The 23,958-nt window shown below is 39.0% G+C and overlaps 1 protein-coding gene across 1 annotated transcript; it reads right to left on the bottom strand.

Annotated features, from left to right (window-relative positions):
• Positions 1-812: 812 nt before the first annotated feature.
• LYPLAL1 (lysophospholipase like 1) lies at positions 813-19,805 on the bottom strand (the record flags this gene model as incomplete). Its single annotated transcript, XM_070054951.1, is given in 3 exon segments — positions 813-982; positions 13,894-13,993; positions 19,675-19,805. Coding segments are annotated over 3 exon segments (364 nt in total), but the record flags the coding sequence as incomplete, so codon positions are not given.
• Between the last annotated feature and the right edge of the window lie 4,153 nt (positions 19,806-23,958).

Genomic DNA, 23,958 nt, shown 5'->3' with positions numbered 1-23,958 from the left:
TCACCAAAGTACGTTCTACAGCACTCACACTCTATACACCTTAAATCAGTTTTGTATACATTAGAGACAAAGGATTTGTTAGGTTATGTATTTAGTGAGCACAGAAAAAGAAAAGGCTATTAAGTAGAAAATAGAGCTTATATAAAGCTATGGTATACTCCTTTGGGAACAAGGCTAAAGACACATTTAACAAAAATACATAAATATCTTAATTTTGTAATATTAACTAACAAGTTTAATTTTCATGAATTGTTCAGCATATTTTGACTGTGCACTTACTCTATTTGAATCATGGCAATAGTATTTTAAACTCTCTAAGAGTTGGCTGGCACCATGGCTCACTTGGCTAATCCTCCACCTGCAGCGTCAGCACCCTGGGTTCTAGTCCCGGTTGGGGCACCAGATTGGCGAACCAACAGAAGGAAGACCTTTCTCTCTGTCTCTCTCTCTCTCACTGTCTAACTCTGCTTGTCAAAAATAAAAATTAAAAAAAGACCTTTCCTCAAAAAAAACTTAAAAAAAAACTTCTAAGAGTTAAGATAATTAAAAAACAATGTTTAACAAGCTAAAAGGTATAATATCAATTAAAATTAAACTGCAAAGAAAAATTTAACTGCCATGAAGTTTTCACAATATTGTTACTCAAAATCAATTATAGTTGTATAAGACATTATTCTAATATCTTTGAAATCCAAAATACATTAACATTTACATATAAAACTATGAATGTGTTGAATGACATACAAATGCTTTTAATAATGTCTCCTATAGAATTAGACAAAAGTGAAAAAAAACACCAATTTAGGTCTTACCTATTAATATCCTGTTTTTTTTGATGCCACTCTTTACTTCCTCATCAATCAAACCAGACAGCACTTTACACATTATATCAATTGATTCTATGTGTTCTGGGCAGTCATTAGATATTTTAAATCTGTCAAACCATACATTAGAGATGCTTCCATTCAAAGGAGTATATGGCCTGTTTGAAACCAAAACACAGGAAAGAAAAAGATGATGAGTTTAAAATCTATAAAAGATTAATGTTTTGAAAGAATGATTTTAATTTTTCCAAGTTTTATAAATAATTCATATTAAACAGACTCCCAAGCATACTGTGTTAACTTTCTTATACTTACACTGACTCAATTCATGTTTACTAAAGCTAGTTTAACATCTTTATATATATAAACTCTATCTTTTAAGAAGTGAGATAGAGTGCCACTGTTATCCTAACCCATTTATTATACAGTCATACTCTGGAATGCTCTGTTTTATACACACAAACACAAATCAATGCATTTTAGGGGTCTTTAGGAAGTTCATGGAGGATATGGGGTGGGCATGTGGCACAAGGGGTTACAGCCACCACTTGGGATGCTTGCATCCCCTAACAGGGGTAGGGAACCTTTTCTTCTAACAAGAGCCATTTGGATAGTTGTAACATCATTCACAGGCCATACAAAATTATCAACTCAAAAATTAGGCTGCAATAGATCTACTAGATTTTAAGTTCCACCTGGGGTTGACTTGGCGGTGCCAGATAAAATTATTTTTGTAGGCCTTATATGGCCCACAGATCTGGTAGAATGCCTGGGATGGAGTCTCAGTTACACTTCTGATCCAGCTTCCTACTCACATGCCTGGGAGCAGCAGATGACTGCTACCCATTTGGGAGAACTGGCTGAGCTCCTGGATCCTGGCTTCAGCCTGGCCCAGCCACCGCTGCTGGCATTTGGGGAGTGAACCAGTGGATGACAATCTCTTGTGTGTGTCTCTCTCTCTTGCTCTCTTTCACATGAAATGAAAATAAATAAACAAAACTAAAAATTTATAAAAATTGTAAGTTCTTGTAAAATGTGTATTGTGAAAAACCAATCCATGGATTGCAAAATTTTTGCACAAAAGTAAACTTATCATTTAATTGTGTTTTCCACAAGGTTTCTGAAGTCCCCTCATATTAGATAAATAAAAACAACAGTTTTCCATAGATAAGGGAAAAGAAAGTTTGACAAAAGATACAGCTTATCACATGGCAATCCCTGTTTTCTCCTCACAGAATGCTGCAAAAGTTATGTGCAAGAGTGCCTTAGAAAACACAGCCACTATTATTTGGAAGCAATCTAAACCACTGACAAGTAATTAACTTTTCCTTTTGATGACTACAGGTGCAGGATTCTCCCTTCACCAGTACCTCTAGTATTTTGCCATCTCAGATGCTATTGTAGGTGTCACTCTCCAAACTCAGTCAAGAAAAAGTATAAAATGTACAGCTAGATTGGACAAAAACTAGAAGGCTAAAAGGCTGTTGAGATATGACTGTTTTCTTGTACCTTCTCTGGAACTTTAGCAAATGCTAGGAGGTAGCAATATTCTATTCTCTCTGCCCCGGGGAAGCATGTAATCTTTAGGACCAATAGATGGTGTTGAAAAGAACAGAACTACAGGAGAATTTTTTCTTTTTTGCTTTTTAAAAAATTTTATTTTTCTAAGTTTCATGTATTTCCATACATACAGACTCAGGAACACAGTGATACTTCCCACCCTACCCTCCCTCCTGCCCATACTCCAACCCTTCTTCCTCCTTCCATTCTGTATTGATCATGCCGCTCCAAAACAAATGGACACCAACATTAGGAGCCTGCGAGTCATGAGGATTATTTCTGGAAAGTTTCTCAGTGAAGCTGAAAGAAACTTGGAAGCAAGAAAGGTACTATGACTCAAACTGAAGAAAAATTCATATACAGAGGATCTTCTGTTTATTTACTCAAATAGAATCATGAGCTAAACATTACTTTGCAACACCATTTCTAAAATTTGGATGTACATGATGAAAATCCCAGAGACGCTATATAAAAAATGTAACAATTTCTTTTTTAAAATTTGTTAAAAGATTTTATTTATTTATTTGAGAGGTAGAGTTATAGACAGTGAGAGGAAGAGACAGAGAGAAAGGTCTTCCCTCCATTGGCTCATTCCCCAAATGGCCGCAACATCTAGAGCTGTGCCGATCCAAAGCCAGGAGCCAGGAGCCAGGTGCTTCCTCCTGCTGTCCCATGTGGGTGCAGGGCTCAAGCACTTGGGCCATCCTCCACTGCTTTCCTGGGACCACAGCAGAGAGCTGGATTGGAAGAAGAGCAGCAGGGACTAGAACTGGCACCCATATGGGATGCCGGCCCCATAGGTGGAGGATTAACCTACTGCACCACGGGGCCTACCCCCAAAATTGTAACACTTTCCACAATTCATGAAGATACAAATAATTTTTACAAATATGGAGTGTCTATATATATAGAGTCATACATAATGTCTTATTAGAGATACAAAGAGGTGGACAGAGAGACAGACAGACAGACATCAATCTTTTTTCTTTCTTTTTTTTTTTTTTTTTTTTTTTTTTGACAGGCAGAGTTAGACAGTGAGAGAGAGACAGAGAGAAAGGTCTTCCTTCCGTTGGTTCACCCCCCCCCCCCCGATGGCAGCTACGGCCGGCACACTGTGCCGATCCGAAGCCAGGAGCCAGGTGCTTCCTCCTGGTCTCCACGCCTGTGCTAGGCCCAAGCACTTCGGCCATCCTCCACTGCCTTCCCCGGCCACAGCAGAGAGCTGAACTGGAAGAGGGGCAACCGGGACAGAATCCGGCGCCCCAGCCGATACTAGAACCCAGGGTGCCGGCACCACAGGTGGAGGATTAGCCTAGTGAGCCTCGTCGCCGGCCCAGACATCAATCTTGTATCCAACAGTTTACTCCCTAAATGCCCACAGTACTTGAGGCTGGACTGGGCCAAGCTGAAGCCAGGAACCAGGAACTCTAGGTTTCTTACATGGCTGGCAGGAACCCAAGTATTTCAGCAATCATCTGCTGCCTCCCAGGTACATTAGTAAGAAGTTCAATCAGAAGTGAAGTAAGTATGCAATCCAAAGCACTCTAACCTGCTATGCCCTATCTGTCTGTCTGTCTATTATATATAATACACATATTATATATATATATATATATATATATGCAGTTTTTTTTAACATTTATTTATTTGAAAGGCAGAGTTACAGAGAGGCAGAGGCAGAGGCAGAGAGATCTTCCATCCACTGGTTTACTCCCCAAATGGCCACAATGGCTGGCCTAAAGCCAGGAGCTTCTTCCAGGTCTCCCACGTGGGTGCAGGGGCCCAAGGACTTGGGCCATCTTGTACTGCTTTCCCAGGCCATAGCAGAGAGCTGGATAGGAAGTGAAGCAGCTGGGTCTCAAACCAGCACCCATACGGGATGCCATCACTGCAGACGATGGCTTTTCCGGCTATTGCCACAGTGCCAACCCCTATATATATGGTTTTAATGTTATCCATATAAATCTTATTTTTTGCTTATCTCTCCATTCCTCTTTCCCACACATCTGTCCTTCACACTAAGTGCCTGGTCAATGATGTAGAAATATAGCCTTCAATTTAAAAAAAATATTTATATAAAGTGAACATATATCATGTATTTCATATATATAGATTTATAACCATAGTGATGCCTTCTACCCTACCATGAATTCACACTCTCACACTCCTACCTTCCTTTCTTATTTTTTCTTTTAATTTTTATAATGATATACTTTCAGTTTATTTTTAATCATAAGCTTAACCCTCTACTAAGTGAAGAATTCAACAAATAGTAATAAAGAAAATACATTGTTCTTCAAAAGTAGAGACAAGAGCTGTAAACAATAATCAATTCTCAAACTGTCAATTTTGCTCCTATCATTTAAAAGAATTACATTTTTTGTACTCTGTTAGCTACCACAAATCAGGAAAACACATGATATTTGTCTTACAGGATACATTCTAGAGCTCTTTATTAGGTTTTCAAAACTTATTTGCTTTTTGATGTGCTTCATAGTTATTTTTTTAAAAAAATACATCATGGAAATCCTTCCATTTGATAAAGTTCTGATCATCCTTTCACATGGTTATCTTCTGCTCTATGATAAATATATTCTGCAATTTAATAGGCCATTCCCCTAACAATTGGCATTCATTTGGTACCCAGGTTTTGGCCACTAAGAGAAATGATTCATTAAACATATATGCAGACATGTTTTCATGTACTAGGGGTATATATGTATATATGTATGTATGTGTCTATTTATTTTACTTAATAAGTACTGAGACAGACAGCCAGGGTGAGCTCCTATTTGCTGATTCACTTCCCAAAGATCCACAACCAACTGAAGACAGGAACTGGTCAATCCCAATCTCCCACATGAGTGGCAGAGGCCCAACCACTTGAGCCATCACCCTCTGCCTCCCAGGGTACACACTAGCAGAAAGTGGAATGCTGAGATGGAGACAGGATTTGAACCCAGGCATTCCATTATGGGATGTGGGTGTTCCAACCAGCAGCTCAACTGCTAGTCCAAATGGCCATACCTACACTGGGGTATGGAACAGAGTCCAACTCTGTTCAGCCCACTGGGGTGAAAGCTATAACTTCTGTCTTAATAGATGCTTCAAAGTAGCTTCTGTAAAGGTTGTAAAAATTCACCTTTTCACAATAAAGGTAACTGTGTTAACATACTTTAAAATGTTACCATTTGAGGCCAGTGTTGTTAAGCTGCCTCCTGCAACATCAGCATCCCATTTGGGACTGGTTCATGTCCCAGCTGTTCCACGTCCAATCCTGCTCCCTGCTAATGTGCTAATGTGGCAGAGGATGATGGCTCAAGTATTTGGGCCCCTGCATTCATGTGGGAGACTCAGATGAAACTCCTGGCTCCTGGCTTCAGCCTGGCCCAGCCCTGGCCATTGCAGCCATGTGGGGAGTGAACCAGCTAATGGAAGATCTCTGTGTATCTTCCTCTTGAATAAATCTTTTTTAAAAAATTATCATTTAAAGGAACCTATTGAAGTTTAAAAATGAACTTTACTGAGGTATTACACACAGAAAAGTATACACTTTTAGTACACATTTCAAATACTTTTTGGAGTGCAGCCACATTTACATAATGATAAAAAAATACTAGCTTTCCTCAGAAAACTCCATCATACCTCTTGGTGAGCAATTCCTATACACTTGCCAGTTAACCACAAGCATTTCTATTAACAAAAAGAGATGTATATACTTAAAAATTTCACATAACTGGAACTGTGGATTGATGCTACTTGCAGTTCTTTTTCTATTGGATTTTTAAAAAAGTTTTGGTTTAGAATAGCACTCTTTATTACTGTTAAATATTTGTCATCTGCATCTCAAGTTTATTTTTCCAAATTTATGTTTGAATGTTGATACTAAGAGGATATATTTCAGATTCTCATTTTGATCAAAGACTTCACGTTTGATACTCTTTTTAAAAATTAAATATTCAGATTTCCTGATTTATTTAAGAAGCTTTTCCCAATCCACAGAATCCAGATTTTCTACTAAGATTTTTATTCTATTCTTTACTTTTAAATCTTGAAATGTGGGAGAACTTATTTCAAATAAAGGGTGACCTAAGAGTTCATATTAATTTTATACCATATGAATAATCAACTGTTTTGAACAGAAGGAAAGAACAGAGAAAAGGTGAAACTCCATCTTGGTCATTTATTTAACATTATAGGTCTACTTTATCTATTCTCTCTTCACCTGAGTTCTGTGAGAAAATTAAGTGCTAATACCTAAGACCTATACCATGTAATGAACTGACTTCTCTTCAACGCATCTACAGTGGTACTTGCTCTTTACTATCTTTGGAGAAAAATCAAGAAAAGAGTCACTCAAACAATTTTCCATGTTTTGCCATTCAGAGGAAGGAGCTGGGTTGCAAAAGGCTCCACTGTGTCCCACTACTTTATCAGTTGATTTCATTTGACCATCTCACGGCGGTTTTGCAGCATCTTCTGAAGTTGTGCAAGGAAAGGCCCACTATCCTTACCGTAATCACCATTAGTCTATTTTTTTCACAACTGTCCACCTATTCTTAGGCATCCATTATTCTTTCTTTATCCAATAAAGTAATCAAAACATTTGGTAAACTTTAAAATACTTTCAAATCTAAAAAATCCTTTCCGAGTTTAAACCAATACCGTCTTATTGTCTGAGAATTAACATTTTATGACATCTGTGACAGGAGGACAGAGTTGTACAGTGTAAGCTTTTAGCACTTCTCCTGCGTTGTCCTCCACCCAGGATCTCAACTGCAGCAGAAAAGACAAAACCTTGCACCAGCTCTCTGCTACCACCTCACTGCCACCCAAAGCCCAAACTCTGCCTTGCTCACATAAGCCTCCTTATCCCAGAAGCCAACTGCCTTAAAAAGTAGAGACAATTGGAATCAGAAAGGGAAAGAAGGCGGAAAGCATTCAAGCCTTTTACCTCTCAGAATCCCTTCTTAGCATTAACTTTCTTAAAGCACTCGAAATGAAAGCTGGTGCTATCCACATAGTCACTGTCAGACAAAATGAAATACCAATCTGTATTCCAATTGCCCCTAAAAACATGTAAATTTCTAAGTCAAAACTGAATATACAGCACTCACTATAAAGTTCAAATTAGGCTGTTACCCTTTTGAGTTATTTCTACATCCCTTTCCATTTTTCTCTGCTATTTGTCTGTCTAAGCACTTAAATAAGGATGATATCATAGGCTAAAATGTGAATCATTCTGGGAACTCATCCATTAATGGAAAAAATGATATTCCTGTAACTTTTTTTCTTCGACAATGCTTTAATTATTTAGATATAGATGCTCCATAGAGGTAGAACCCCAGTGCAAGTATTTTACTAATACAGTAGCTTTGTATTTTCTCAGGTCTCTAAGAAAATTTTCTTTCAAAGGGAATAATCAAAAATTTAATCAAAGAATAATTTTAAAGTTTTTTCTTTTTGCTAAAAAACATAATCAAGAACACATAACTCTCCAAATATGTTAGAATAACCTTTAAATAAAGCATGAAAGATTGTTTTTAAAATAGCTAAAAAAAAAACCTGGCACATATGTTATACTCATTCACCTCCATCCACAAATAAATCACTTTATTAGCTGGTATAAAACTGCTCAGACATTACCACAATAAATAAATATGCTCAGCAAAGAACATCTGTGTGACTCCTAAATCAATCAATCAATCAATGAGCCCATTACACATTGGTAAGTTATTAAGCTAGAATAAATTGTCCAAGGTTATTTAAGAAATGGTATCAGATTGACACCAAGTTCTGTTTTGATCTGTATTCCCTTAAAGTCATAAAATCAAAGGTGATTCATAACCTTTAGGATGATCTGGCTTGTCTGGCTTCTTGTTCTCATTTCATCTCACTTCCCTGAGCATTTTTCAAGTTCCAGGTACACTTCCTATTTCTTCTCTTCCAACAACACAAGCTCATGATTGAGCCAAGGGAACCGTACCTGATCGTGCCCCTACCTGGAATGCTCTTCACCATCTTTCTGCATGCTGGGCTCCCTCTGATCATTCGGGTCTCAGCTTAAATGTCACTTTCTCAGAGGAGTCTCTGACTCTCCCACAGGATGTTTGCCTCCCCTCCACCCTGTAACACACATAGATCCTCTCCATTCCACTGCCCTCCCTAGATACCATCTGTCACTATCTGAAATTATAATGTTTAAATTTTCTTTTATTTTCCATCTCTATGTGAGTACTCTGAGAGCACGGATTCTACATTTTCTGCAATAATAGCCTCAAGGCCAAGACCAAAACTTGATATACAGTAGATATTAAGTAAAGATTTTCTTCATGACAAATGCCAATAATTGTTTGTGTCACTTGCAAGTAATTTGTATCACTTAGAAATAGCTGAATGCCTAAAGTTATTTTATATGTGCTTTGAATATTTTGATTTAATTTGAATATTTTAACTTAATTTGATTTTATATAAAATAATCTTTTGAGAGGCTTAGAAATAGACAAAAAAAAGACAGGTGGAGAGAGAAAAAGATATAGGGACAACTTCCCTCTACTGTTTTACTCCCCAAATTACCGCAACAGCTGAGGAAGGGCAAGGCTGAAGCCAGGAGCCAGGATCACAATTCTGGTTTCCCATGTTGGGGGGCAGAATCCCAATTACTTGAGGGTCTGCATTAGCAGGAAGCTGAAGTCAGCAGTCAGAGTTGGGAACAGAACCCAGGCTCTCTGATGAGGGACACAGATGTGTTAACTGATGAGTTAAATGTCAGTTTCCATATCTTTTGATTTTAACTCTTACAAAATCTATACTGCAACTTCTAAAAATATGCCCAAATTTTTCTTTAGTTGAACCTAAAAAAAGATTTCTAAGAAAAAGGTTTTTACCTATTAACAGGTATTTAAACACACTATTTAACATACTTGCCAAAGAAATAAACTATTTCTTCAGCTTAGCTATTTTTCAGTAGGACTTCTTAGTAGTGTACTTGTTGGGTACATCTACTGATGTCAGGACAGTGATCATCTAACACCATGCATTAGACAGGAATCCTAAGTGTTGGAGTAAAGATTAATCCATTGTTTACTTCCCATAAATAAAAAGTGCCTACATTTATTTTACAATATGTATTTAACAAAAATGTAAGCATGATCTTTATGTGGAAAAATAATGAAGTGAAAAGTAGAAGCACCATTAAAATCTTACTACTTTTAGACTATTTTAAAAATACTAAGAGAAACTGTATCATACAAATTATAAAAGGCTTGTTAAAAATTGTTATATTTTGTGAAAAAATGAAAATTCTAAGATTAAGCCCAAATTATGAAAACTTCTAATTGTAGGTACAGCTCAAATATGTCACAAATATGGGTACTTTAATTAAAGTATTCAAATTAACATAATGAGGAAAAATAAAGTAATATTTTCCACCTAAATTAACAAAGCAAACTAATTGCTTTTACTTATTATGTCCCTTCTTAGCTGAGTATTTTATTTTATTTATTTTTTTACTTTATTTTTTTTTCACAGGCAGAGTTAGACAGTGAGAGAGAGAGACAGAGAGAAAGGTCTTTCTTCCGTTGGTTCACCCCTCAATTGGCCGCTACAGCCGGCGCGCTGCGCTGATCCGAACCCAGGAGCCAGGTGCTTCCTCCTGGTCTCCCATGTGGGTACAGGGGCCCAAACACTTGGGCCATCCTCCACTGCCTTCCCGGGCCGCATCAGAGAACTGGACTGGAAGAGGAGCAACCGGGACAGAATCCAGCGCCCCAACCGGGACTAGAACCTGGGGTGCCGGTGCTGGCGCCGCAGGTGGGGGATTAGCCAAGTGAGCTGTGGTGCTGGCCTCTTAGCTGATTAAAAACTGTATTAAATACAGTTGAGGAGGAAAGGAATACTACATAGCCAAATTGGTAATTCACAATTTAATCAAGACACAATATGCTGTAATAGACTACAACTGAGTTAAGTACAATAGATTATTGTTCTCGTCTTCCGTTCTTTAACATGTGGGTGGAGTTTTCAACATAAGCAAATGAAACACTGTGACAACTATAACATAAGGTAGGGGAGATAAACGGACCTCTCTTTATATAGTTTAAAGCTTCTACAGTTCACTGAAAGTCGTAAAAATTACCCCTAAGAAGTCGAAAGGTTTGTTATAGATACTTATATCCATAAATATTTGGCTTGGGAAAAGCTATACTTCAATGATGGGATATTTTAGATAAATTATAGGACAAAACTGCTTAATGAATAGGTCATTAACGGTGCATACTAATTAAATGACATCACTGCAAAGATTTAAAAATCCAGATGTTATCCTCAGATATCCTTGTGGGAGTAACACAGATGGATAGTCAATGAAATGCATACAGTACAGAAAACCTTAAGGTGATGAAAGAAAAAACTGGAGACACACACAGTACTAGAAATCTGGACTATATCAAGTAGTGTGCAGCAAAGGGCAAACATTTGGTCTAATGGTTAAGACAGTGTGCAGTAAAATGTTGAAGGAAGAAACCCTGGTGCACATTTTAAAAGATTGTTAAAGTTTACTTTTATAACATATTAATTACATTAAGTGGTGACAGTTAAGGACAGCATGTACCACTTGTCTCCTTCTGGTGTTATCTGAATATCATAAACAAGGTAGATGATACAGGAGTCTTCCTATTAGCAGCTCAAGAAACACTGTTGTAATACGAATAGATGGAAGGCAGCAGAGATGTTTATGCTCCCAAATGAGGCAAAACCAAGCAAAGCCAAGCCAAGAAAGCTGTGCCCAAACTGCATTAAAACTATTACTGTTGAAGTCTAAGGATGAATAACTACCGTCCCTTAGTACCTACATTTCTGTTTTTTACCCCCAAAAACACGCTTTTAAAAGCTCACGTAGTGGGCTGGTGTTGTGGCACAGCAAGTAGAGCTGTCACTTATGATGTCAGCATTCCATATGAGCTCCAGTTTGAGTCCTGGCTGCTCCACTTTTGATACAGATCCCTGCTAATGGGAAAGCAGCAGAAGATTCCCTGCCACCCATGTGGGAGACACGTATAGAATTGCTGTCTCCTGGTTTTGGCCTGTTCCTGGTGCAGCCATTGTGGCCGTTTGGGGAATGAAAAGTGAATGGAGGATCACTCTCTCCACACTCCCTGCTCTGCCCAGTAACTCTGTCTTTCAAATAAATAAAATAAATCTTAAAAAAAGGAAACACATCAGCAAAAATTATTCTAAAATTAAAATGTAACTAACTAACTTTGTTAGATTCTATGTTAAGTGCTTAGGAATATTATATCCCTAAGTGTCCGTTAGGATCCAGCAGTGAGCATGATATATAAATAAGGTAGAGAGCAAGGAATACATATATTTAAGGTAGAGAAAATACAGCTAATTACAATACAGTATGCTCAGTACTATCTCTCATCACTGACCTGACTGCCTCATAGGACTAGCCAAAGCTGTCTATTCCTTTTTCTAACACAGCAGCCTAAATGCTCCCAGCGAAGAGCCTTCACTCCAGCACATCCCCAGTTTTGCTCCCACAAATTGAGCTTCCTTTTCTATGTTAAGAATAGTTAACTAGGTTTGTTTCCAAATTTGTTTATGCTATTTTATTTTCTATTGCAATTAGATAATTTAATATTTAACATAAAAGCTTGGAAATGTTTTATAATTTCTAACTAAAAGTAAAAACTTGAACAAATGAGTATTCTACTGAGGTAAAAATGATGAATTGGTCTATAACATTACTTCTGAACATGCTGATATAGAAACTCCTTTCTAAGGTCTAAAACTACTGTCCAAAGTGGTAAACCCTAGACACGTATGGTAGTACAGCATTTAAAATGCAGCTACTACAGCAAGAGAACCAAATGTTAATGTCACTATGTTTAAGTTTAATTAATTTAGCATCCAAATTGAGATGTGCTATGGATGTAAAATGTACACAAGGTTTCAAAGATTTGGTATGAGTAAAAGAAAGCAAAATATCATTTTAATTACACATGATTATTTTGGAAATATTGAGTTAAATAAAAGATATTAATATTACCTTTTTTTTCCTTTTTCTTAATATGATGCCAAGGAAATTTAAATTTATATATGTAGTTTTTATTATATTCCTGTTGGTCAGTGTGGTCTAAAACAATGATGATCTGTCCAAATAACTACTAATCATGAAAACATACAACAGAAAGTTACTATGAATTCAGTGCATCATTTCAGTGATACTATGCTAAATCACAAAAGCATCACAAATAATGCTTAGTGCATCTGGAGACTTCTGGACTCAAATATTTCCAGCATAAGGTTTGAAAAACATTGGTCAAGAATTCATATTGCAATTGGTGATAAAATATGAAATAATGATGAAATGTATTAAATCCCATAATCATGTTTTGAAATGTCTTCCCTACAAATCATCAGACTGCATTTATATTTAAGCTGAAATGCATTTATCTTTCTTATATCCACACAAATATCATTACCTTTTTCCTTCCTAAATTTGCCCATCCTAAAAACAAGTGACAAGCACTTCTGACATTTTCAAAGGTGTTCAACTTATATAACAAAAAATAACCTCTTGGTCAGCAGGTCTTTTATCTGTATGACCAAAGTTAATTATACTAAAATAACTTTTTTTGAATCTTGACTCATCATTTATGTGTTCAAGCTCTTTCATTTCTATCAGCTGAGGTAAATAAAGCCTTATTAGTAAATACAAAAATGTCCTTGAAATACTGGTTCTATTACTAATTAATACTAAATTAATGAAAAAAATCAAGCCAAGTATTTGCATAAGTACACAAGTAGACTTAATAAGTTCAGATCAAGAATAAACAATGAGAAAACAGGTTGGGTACATAATTTCATACACACAAAAAATTTGCAAACATATTAAAAGCAAACATTCAGAATAAAAAACTATGCAGAGGCTAATTTAATATTTATAAAAAGAAATCTGACTTCAACACTATAATATTATTGTGAACTGTGTCAAGCACACAGGTTATCTAACCTGATGATTTACTAGGTAGTCAATTTCATATTCCTATTTTGTTCTGCCAACTCAAAAAGCATAACATTATTTCTAAATAATCTTTCTGAATGCAGAAAGAATGTTATAAAATGCTTCTCCAGAGATTACAATCTTTGCCTTGGCTAAATCATTACAAAGATTAGACTCACTGAAGTTCTTGAGTTTCCTTGAAGGGTGAATTAGGGAAAGAGAGGAGTCTTAAAGATGACAATCTGAAATGCCAGAGTACATACAGTCCAGTAGGTACATCTTGGTCAGTTTCAATTCACAGTTTCAGGAGTGTTTTAGAGAAGGGAATTACTCACCTGACAAAACTCCCAAAAGTACAAATGCAAAATAAAGAACATGTTCTGGAAAAAAATGTATCCTAATTTAAGAAGTAAGCTTAAAGACCCTTTAGTTGGCATCTATTTATATACATTTTATGCCACAGAGTCATACTGAGCAGTGAGATAAATTACTACATACCTGCTAGGAGCTGTTGGATAAATAATTTTTATGTGCTGGAATGTTAAATCTTGATTTAAAACTTGTTTGATCCATGTTCTCAGTCCTAGTCCAGAATCACCTGTTGAATGACAAAGTCTAAAGTAAAATAACCATTTTATTAATATAACACATTAAAAGCAGTCTGTAAGTATCATGTCACACAGATGCTGGAATAAGAGATAAGAAAATATTTATACATAAACATAACTGAATAGACACTGATATGAATTGATCAGGCATTAATAGCTTGGATTACTTTACTCCTTGCTTTACCACTGAACACCTTAAAGGACTTGTTTAAGCTTGAGTTTTAGGTTTACTCATTTACTTCATGGGTATAGCAGGAACAAAATTGATTTTTCTAAAAATAAATTTTTGTATCTCTGATTTTTAACACTATCATGTCTTAGCTTACTCTAAAAAGAACTAAGTTCCAAAGTGATCATACTGAATTTTTTAGTTGGAGCAACTTAATACATTTTTATTGGTTTCAAACAGGAACAACCTTTCCAAAAGGATATGAAGTCTTTCATTTTTAACTTGAATGAAATAGAATTTAACTTTGATAACATGATCTGAAACAGTGATCATATATTCCATGGTTTAAAATAACCAAAATTCATGCAAGGATTGCTGTATGTGTATGTGCATTCAAAAAGGGGAAGGAAATATAGGCCCATTCTATGTAGAAGAGGAAATTTTAGAGTTCACATCTTAATTTTTTAATCAATCATTAGAAATCAATTCCACCAGATACTACCTGAGAGGCAGTGATGTGCAGGGCGGGGGTAGGATGGGGAGTTGGGGAGGTGAGGAGTGGATAGAGTCCTTACTCCCACTAAGTGTGTATCCTATTATGAGGAGTAGCCATCAAATAATCACAAAAATAAATACAAATTATAAATGTAACCACTGCCAACATGAAACACTGGGTGCAGAGGGGTTTACTATGTTCAGAATTGACCTACTAGTTAGTCAGGGATAACTTCACTAGAATATCTGCTCCACACAGCAAGGTTCATTTTGTTTTATCCACTGAGCTATTTGTTCATCTACTGCTAGGAATAGAACTGATACAAACTAGGTATCTTAATATATGGTTGTTGCATGGTCTGAACTAAAATCTGCAGGAAGGTGACAAGTGAAGTGCAGACAGAAAAAGCATCTCAGACAGTGAAGAGGCAAGTGTTTAAGACCCTAGACAGGAGACATAAGTGTGACATCTGAGAACTGAAAAGCAGAGAATGAGAGGAACGCTGACTGTAACATGAGGTTGGAAAAACTAAGAACCTGACAAATCCCAAGACCATGGGGAAGTCATGAGTACCTTTTACAAAAAGGTGGCATGATTCTAAAGGATCACTCTGGAGGCTGTAATTTTAGGGGGACAAATATAGGTGTGGGGAGTTCAGTTACAACACTACCGTTTAGGTGACTGACGCATAGACTAAGGGGATAGCAGTATACACAGAAACTGATAATGGAGATATTTAGGAGGTAAAATTAATAGGGACTGGTAATATATGAGGGGGCAATGGTAAAAGATTTCAAGAATGACCTTTACGATTTTGGTCAGAGCACCTGGTTGAACAATAGTATTATACACCAAGGTAGGAAATACAAGGTAGGAAAAACAAGTCTATACAATATAATAGATACAAGGTCTTATGCCAGGAGTTGGTTGAACAAAGCATGGCCAGCCAGAGGGAAGGACACAAATCCAGCCAATATCTTCAAGGAATATAAGCTAATTAAAGATTTTGCATTTTTAATTATGCCACAAAAAAGAAGAGGGGAAAAAGACCTGATGTGGCCCACAAAGCCTGAAACACTATTTGATCCAGTAAAGAAAAAGCATGATGAACCCCACCGCACACAACACAGATGCCAATACCATCTAGAATACCATCTTTTGCTCTCCTGACTCCAGGCACACGAGCCTTACTACTTCCCCTGAAGTGTCAGGAATTCATCATGGGGCCTTTGTCTCAACTTTTTCCTTGTCTGGAATAGTCAAACCCAACATCCACATGATTACACGCACTCAAGTCTAGCTGCTTCACTGTTATCATCACACTGAGGTACATTCTGATCACCCTATTTAAAACCGTAACACCCTCATACTTTCTGTCCCCCTTATCCACTTTTTTTCTCATTGAACTCACTATACTCTACTATTATTATTTATTTCCTCTATTAGATTATAAGCTTCATGAGAGCTCAGACTTTGTTTGTTTTGTTCAGTGGTCTGTGCTGTAGAACAGTGCCATGTGCACGGGTAGTCACATGATGTATTTCCTGAATGAATGGGTTAAAGAATGAATGTCCTGGGGCCAGCGCCTTGGCTCACTAGTTTAATCCTCCGCCTGTGGCACCGGCATCCCATATGGGCGCCAGGTTCTCGTCTCGGTTGCTCCTCTTCCAGTCCAGCTCTCTGATGTGGCCCAGGAGTGCAGTGGAGGATGGCCCAAGTGCTTGGGCCTCTGTACCCGCATGGGAGCCCAGGAAGAAGCAGGTGGCTTCTGGCTTTGGATCAGCGCAGCACCTGCCATAGTGGCCATTTGGGGGGTGAACCAATGGAAGGAAGACCCTTCTCTCTCTCTCTCTCTCTCTCTCACTGTCTAACTCTGTCAAATAAATTTAAAAACAAAAATGTTTTTTGAAAAAAAAAAGAATGAATGTCTATCAGGCAGTTGGATAAACAGGTCTAGAGCTCAAAGGAGGCCTACAATGAAGAGACACATTTGTGTCAACAGTATAAAAAAGACTCTTCAGGTTTACACGCAGTTTAGTCTGGGGAGAAAAATGTAGAGTAGGAAGAGTAGACCTAAATCTAAATTTTGAGGAACCCCATTGTGAATGTCCAAGTACAGGAGGAGGATGAGTTTGCAAAAGAAACCAGAGGGAAAAAATAGCGGTAGGAAGAAAACAATTCAAACAAGAAGATTGAAAAGTCTGCTAAATTTAGCAACTGACATTACCAGTGACTTTACAAGTGACAACTAAGTCAGCTCATTGAGACATATTGTATGGGGGGAAAAAGCCATAAATTAGATACATAGGGTTTGGCTTTTGTGATCCTTATAATTTAGACTAGAACACAGACATTTGAGGTGATAAGTATGATGACTACCATTGAAACAAGAACTATAGCGTCCTATGGGAACAAAAAACAGCACAAATTAATCTGAGACTGAAAAAGCTAATTGAACTATCATTTATTTTTATCTTCCTAAAATAAGTTATTTCTTTAGTATTTCCATTAGGAAAGGCTCAAATGAAGCTGGCTTTCTATATTTTACACCCCCATATATTTTTTAGAGGCTGTTACATCCTAGAAAAGATCTCAAGCTTTTAAGATTTCTTTAAAAAACACAATGTCCCTAAACATACTTTTCCAGTCTTAAAAATACTAATGTTACAAAAAAACAACTATCCATCCATTCACAATGTTCATTTTTAGGCAGTTTAGTCCAATAGTATGATAACATTCTTAAACTTGGTTTGCTCCTCTTTGGATTAACCAAAAGCCAAACATTTCCTCTAACCACACATATCATAAAATCTGAAATAAAATCATTAGCCTCTACCTTGAATAATAAAGACCTATTCTCAATAAAAGCTTCATTTACTTCAGTAAAGATTTAAATATATGGAAACCACATTGTACTTCCATACTTGGCAAAATTATTTGGGTAAATTCTTTGTCCAAAGTACAAAGGGGAATGTTTATATATAATGCATGACTCTGGGTTTCAGAGATATGTCATCCAGCGCTGTGGCTCACTAGGCTAATCCTCTGCCTAGCGGCGCCGGCACACGGGGTTCTAGTCCCGGTCAGGGCGCCAGATTCTGTCCCGGTTGCCCCTCTTCCAGGCCAGCTCTCTGATGTGGCCAGGGTGTGCAGTGGAGGATGGCCCAAGTCCTTGGGCCCTACACCCCATGGGAGACCAGGATAAGTACCTGGCTCCTGCCTTCGGATCAGCGCGGCGCGACGGCCGCGGCGCGACGGCCACAGCGTGCCGGCCGCGGCGGCCATTGGAGGATGAACCAACGGCAAAGGAAGACCTTTCTTTCTCTCTCTCTCACTGTCCACTCTGCCTGTCAAAAAAAAAAAAAAAAAAAAAAAAACCAGAGATATGTCATTACAGGCTATAACATTATCAGTAATTTAACACTGAAGAGAATGGATCCTTATTTTAAATAAAGTGGTCCAGGGGAAAAAGAACAAAATGTATGAATTCTTGTTAAAATACTGGGAATTATTTCTAAGAAGTGAGAATTAGCTTATTTATTAATTAGCTGTATTTACAGTATTCAGAAAATTCAGGGCACTTAAAAGTGTACATCCTATGGTCCTAGCTAAACAGTGCTACCAATCTCCAGCAGATGCAAGCACCGCTGACAATTCTGGACACTTCACCTTCCAAATATATTTCATCAGAAAACCCACAGGCCTTTTTCTTCCCTAACTCGCCACCTTATCCTACCGGAGTACTAATTTTGGAGTCAAAGAAAGATTAAGATTCAAGTCCCCAATTTCTCCACCACTACTCACAGTAATAGCCAAGTGACCTGGGCAAACTGCTGCACCCATCTGGCCCCATTTTCAAAACTCTAGCAACTGCTCACATCCAGTTCTCTGCCCTGCACCTTTCCAATCCCCTCCATTACCCAATCATCAGCCCCTATGGGTCTCAGATCAAAGATCACTGAAAAACCCGAGGAGTCTTCACTTGGCCTGAACCTTGCACCGTCTTGTGATCTCCCAAGCACTGCTGCCTCAAACTAATTGTTTTGGTTTTTAAATGTAGGTAGGCCCCCTGAGGACACTTGCTGCATTTCATTTCTGAAAGAAAGAAAGAAGACACTTGCTGCATGAAAGAAAGAAAGAAAGAAAGAAAGAAAGAAAGAAAGAAAGAAAGAAAGAAAGAAGAGAGAGAGAGAGAGAGAGAGAGAGAGAGAGAGAAAGAAAGAGAAGAAGAAGAAGAAAAACCAAACAAAAAACATCTCCTGGGGACTTACCCTGGGCCAAGCACTGGGCATGCAAGGAATAAAACAAGATTCAAGGGTCCTTATTGTGGAGGACTGACAATCCAGTGGGGGTAAGAAAGCCCTAAGTAATTAGGATGAGAGTAAGAAACGCCATAGGAAATCAAGTTAGGGAAGGCAGAATACCCGCCCAGAGAATTCAGAGCTGACCTGGTGCTGTGCCTTGGAGGCTTAATGTCAGAGAGAAAGCGAGGAGTGTGTGGGTGGGCAAGACAAAGGCACGGGGCAAGTAGATGCTCTGCTAATACTCGCAGTGTCTCAGTGAATCATGACTGCGATGGTCCACGTGCGCCTGGAGGCTGGCGCAAGCGAGCAGTGGAAAAAACCCACAGCGGCGGAAAACCCTCTAGTAGCTGGCTCTGGGAAGTCCTGAATAAGTCACTCTCATGAGCAGAAGACTCACCTTCTTAACTCCCAGTTCGAACGCGGGGAGCTGGGACGGGAGTGGTAAGGATGGCACGGGAAAGGACCTTGCGGATGGAGAGCGGGCTGAGAGCCGCGAGGCTCAGGGCGGGAGGGAAGTGTAGAAAGAAGACGACAGGAAGATCGGGGCAACTGAGTAATCCTGCCGGGAAGTCCGCGGCCCCGGGCTGCAGAGCGGAGAGCCACCCTCTCCCGGAGCTGCCTCCACGGGAAAGAAAACTGTGCTAACCCAGGGGAGGATACTGCCTACGCTGCAGAAAATCACGATGGAAAATTGCAATCCACCTGAACCGTGCAGGAAGATCAGAGAGGCGCTGTGCCTCCCAGCCGGCGACACCAGACACCGCGGAAGGCCAACTGAACCGGACGCAGCCGCCATTGTCGGGAACACGCAGGCTCGCAAACAGCCTGAAGGAGCGCGCATGCGCAGCGCTTCTCGCGCAGGCCTGCTTCTGACAATTTGGGTTCAAATAGGGGGTCATTCTAGGTGTACTAAGACTTTGGTTTTGCTGAGGATGGTGTCAGCTGCAAATAGATTAATGAATATATTTATGTCGTGAGCATTAGCTGTGGAATTTCAACTGCAATGCTAAAACTCTAAGCCTTATTTGTAGAAATATTGGTGTTACTCTGTTTAAAATTTTGACAGGATGATCATATTTTACCTTCCACTTTAGGACTTGCACAGGATGTTTGCAGGTTTTTATATGTAGGGTAAGGCAGCCATAAAATGAAAATAATTTAGGGCCGGCATTGTGGCACAGCCAGTTAAGCCAACACCTGCTGTGTCTGCTGGATTGAGTCCCAGCTGCTACACTACCAATTCAGCTTCCTGCTAATGTCCCAGAGAAGGCAGTGGATGATGGCCCAAGTACTTGGGTTCCTGCTACCCACATGGGAGACCCAGATGGGAGTTCCTGTCTGGGAATGAACCCAGAAAATGGAAGATTCTCTCTCTTTCTCTCTCCATTTCTGTTGCTCTGGCTTTCAAGAAAATAAATATTTAATAAATAAATAAAAATATTTTCCTCTGTATTCAAAACATTTTTTTTTTAATTTGACAGGCCAGGCAGAGTTAGACAGTGAGAGAGAGACAGAGAGAAAGGTCTTTCTTCCGTTGGTTCACCCCCCAAATGGTTGCTACGGCCAGCGCTACACCGATCCAAAGCCAGGAGCCAGGTGCTTCCTCCTGGTCTCCGATGCGGTGCAGGGCCCAAGGACTTGGGCCATCCTCCACTGCCTTCCCGGGCCACAGCAGAGAGCTGGACTGGAAGAGGAGCAACTGGGACTAGAACCCGGTGCCTATATTGGATGCCGGTGCTACAGGTAGAGGATTAACCAAATGGGCCACGGCGCCAGCTCCTGTATTCAACAAAATTTAAAAATCTATTTTATTTTAAAAATTGAATTGAAAGGTAGAGTGAGTGAGAGAGAGAGAGAGAGAGATCTTCCTTCTACTGGTTCACTCCCCAAATGACCTTAAAGGCCAGGGCTGGGCCAGGCTGAAGCCAGAAGCCTGGAACTCCATTCATGTCTTCTACGTGGGTGACAGGGTCCCGAATAGTTGGGCCACCATCCACTGCTTTCACAGATGCATTAACAGGGAGCTGAATTGAAAGTGGAGCAGCTGGGACTTGAACTATTGCTCCTAACTGATGTCACAATCACAGGCTGCAACTTAACCCACGGTACCACAACACCAGCCCCAGAGCAGATTTATTTTCATGACATAGCACTCCACATTCATTAGGATGGCTGTTATCAAAAGAGCAGAAAATAAATGTTGGTGAAGAAATGTAGAAACTGGAACTCTTGTGCATTATTGATTGAGACGTAAAATAATAGAGCAGCTGTGGAAATAGTTTGGTGTTTCTTCTAGAATTTCTATCTGATCCAGCAATTCCTCTTGGAAGTATGCCCAAAATGAGTGAAAATAGGCACTCAAACTGATACTTGCTCCTCAGATATTCATAGGAGAATTGTTCACTGTAACCAAAAAGTAGAAATAACTTAAACATTAACCTATAAATGAATGGACAATCAAAATGTGGAATCCATACAATGGAATATCATTCAGTCATTAAAAGAAAGGAATTCCTACACATGCTACAACATGGATGAAACTAGAAAATATCACGCTAGAGAAATAAAATGGAAACAGAGGAAAATATTTTATAATTATATTTATGTGAAGCACTATGTCTAATTTGGGCAGAATCATTGAGATCGAATATAGCATAGTGGGTATCAGGAGCTAAGAGGAGACAGATAATGGGAAGTTATTGTTAAATGGATATAGAGTCTGTTTAGAATAATGAAAAATTGTGAAAGTTGATAGTAGTGATGTACTAAATGGCACTGAACTTTATGCTTAGGAATGGTTACAATGATAAACTTAAGGTTGTGTGTATTTTACCACAATTTAAAATAAACAACAACAAAAAAATGGAATTACATCCTATAAAGGTGTAAGCATAGATACCTTTTATTTTTTTTGACAGGCAGAGTGGACAGTGAGAGAGAGAGACAGAGAGAAAGGTCTTCCTTTTTTCCGTTGGTTCACCCCACAATGGCCACTGCGGCCGGCATACCGCGCTGATCTGAAGCCAGGAGCCAGGAGCTTCTCCTGGTCTCCCATGCGGGTGCAGGGCCCAAGAACTTGGGCCATCCTCCACTGCACTCACGGGCCACAGCAGAGAGATGGACTGGAAGAGGGGCAACCGGGACAGAATCCGGCGCCCCAACCGATACTAGAACCCGGTGTGCTGGCACCGCAGGCGGAGGATTAGCCTATTGAGCCATGGCGCAGCCACATAGATATCTTTTAATACCAAATGCTGTAACCCCAGTTCATGGCTGTTTTCAATGTGAAACTAAAGAAAATAACCCAGTAGAACTTGAAGTGCCATTAAATACCAAACATCCATTCATAGTAGTCTGCATGATACTTAAGCAATTACAACTCATCTTTCATTTGTTCAAGGTAATCACTTTACTCTCAAGGGATAAAACTGCTCACAATTTATGGTTAGTTGCCAAGATAAGCTCTTTGCTATTACAGTGTTACACCAATGCTGTCAATAGGAATGAGTCTACATGCCATTAGTTAACCAGATCAAAAAGAAATTCAGTCATTTCCCTAAAGCCCATAGATATGCAGCTCAGAGTACTTAAAGTGAAATAATTGAAGAGGACAGGATAAGCTGAACTCTAACAGTCAACTCTTAAAAAATGCTTCTGTCTCTAGGCCTACCTTCTCCAAATGAATTCTAGATACCTTTCAGGGTCCAGGTTGAGAAGAGGGCAGTACTACTAGGAGAGGCCATGGGAGATGTGTCAAGGAAGGTTTTGAGTTTTAAGAACTCAATTTACTGTCATAAAACCTTTCTCTACATTACCCCATGCTTTTGAGGCAGCAAAAATTTGGGAACATGATGATTTAATCATTATGATTATTGTTAATAATACCGATAAACAGCTATCATCATGGATTATTTATGGTGTGTAAATTCCCACAAAACTCTGTGCTACCATTATCTGCTTTTGCCCATGAGGCTCAGAGAGGTGAAGAAGTGGGCTTAAAGTCATCCTTCTGGTTACTGTAGAGCCTGGACTCACATGTTGGACCTGACTCCATAGTCAGGCCCACACAAATAAGCCCAAGGCATGTCCCAACTATTTTATTTTTTAAAAAAGATTTTTTTATTTATTTGAAAGAGTTACAGAGAGAGGTAGAGACAGAGAGAGAGAGAGGTCCTCCATCCACTGGTCCACTCCTCAGATGGCCGCAATGTCTGGAACTGGGCCGATCTGAAGCCGGGAACCAGGAGCTTCTTCTGGGTCTCCCACGTGGGTACAGGGGCACAAGGACTTGGGCCATCCTCCACTACTATCCCAGGCCATAGCAGAGAGCTAGATCAGAAGAGGAGCAGCCAGGACTAGAACCAGCGTCCATATGGGAATGCTGGCGCCTCAGGCCTAGACGTTAACCCACTGTACTATAGCGCCGGCCCCCAACTATTTTATTTTGAACCAGCCTTCTGGCTGTGGGGCAGTAGTCCTTTTGCGGGGCATGGCGGGGGGGGGGGGGCCTGGATCCTTTCCAGTCTCTGTCATTTAGGAGTTCTGTGTTTCTTTAGGCTTTCCCCAAGTCTCATGGTGCTAGTTCCTGGTTTCCTACTTCAATGCATGAGCATCAAGTGTAAACAGGTAGAAGAGCATTGGTAGACACCTGAAGGTTGGGATTCTGAGTTTCACCTTGAACCTGAGCCTTTCCAGATTTAGGATTGTTATTAGAATGAACCAGTTTCTCCTGAACCTAATCAAAGTGCTCTTTGATTTCCAGTGATTTAAATGCTTTGCCATTGTTGCTATTGCTTTCATCTTTATTTATTTGTAGAACAAACAAAAGGTTAAGATGACTGCTTTTAGAGATGCCATCTGGTAGGCAAACTATTGAACAAAAATATTTTGTTCCTTTCATGTAACTGTATCACTTTGAAATGTAATTAAGTTTCAGGATGGCTGTTTGCTTCTTTTGTGGTGTATCTATTGCCCTATTGAACTTGC

Source organism: Oryctolagus cuniculus, chromosome 13 (genome assembly GCF_964237555.1).
Source record: "Oryctolagus cuniculus chromosome 13, mOryCun1.1, whole genome shotgun sequence".
NCBI classification, from domain to species: domain Eukaryota; kingdom Metazoa; phylum Chordata; class Mammalia; order Lagomorpha; family Leporidae; genus Oryctolagus; species Oryctolagus cuniculus.
Note: the sequence above shows the minus strand (reverse complement) of the source record. Positions and strands in the feature narration are given on the sequence as shown.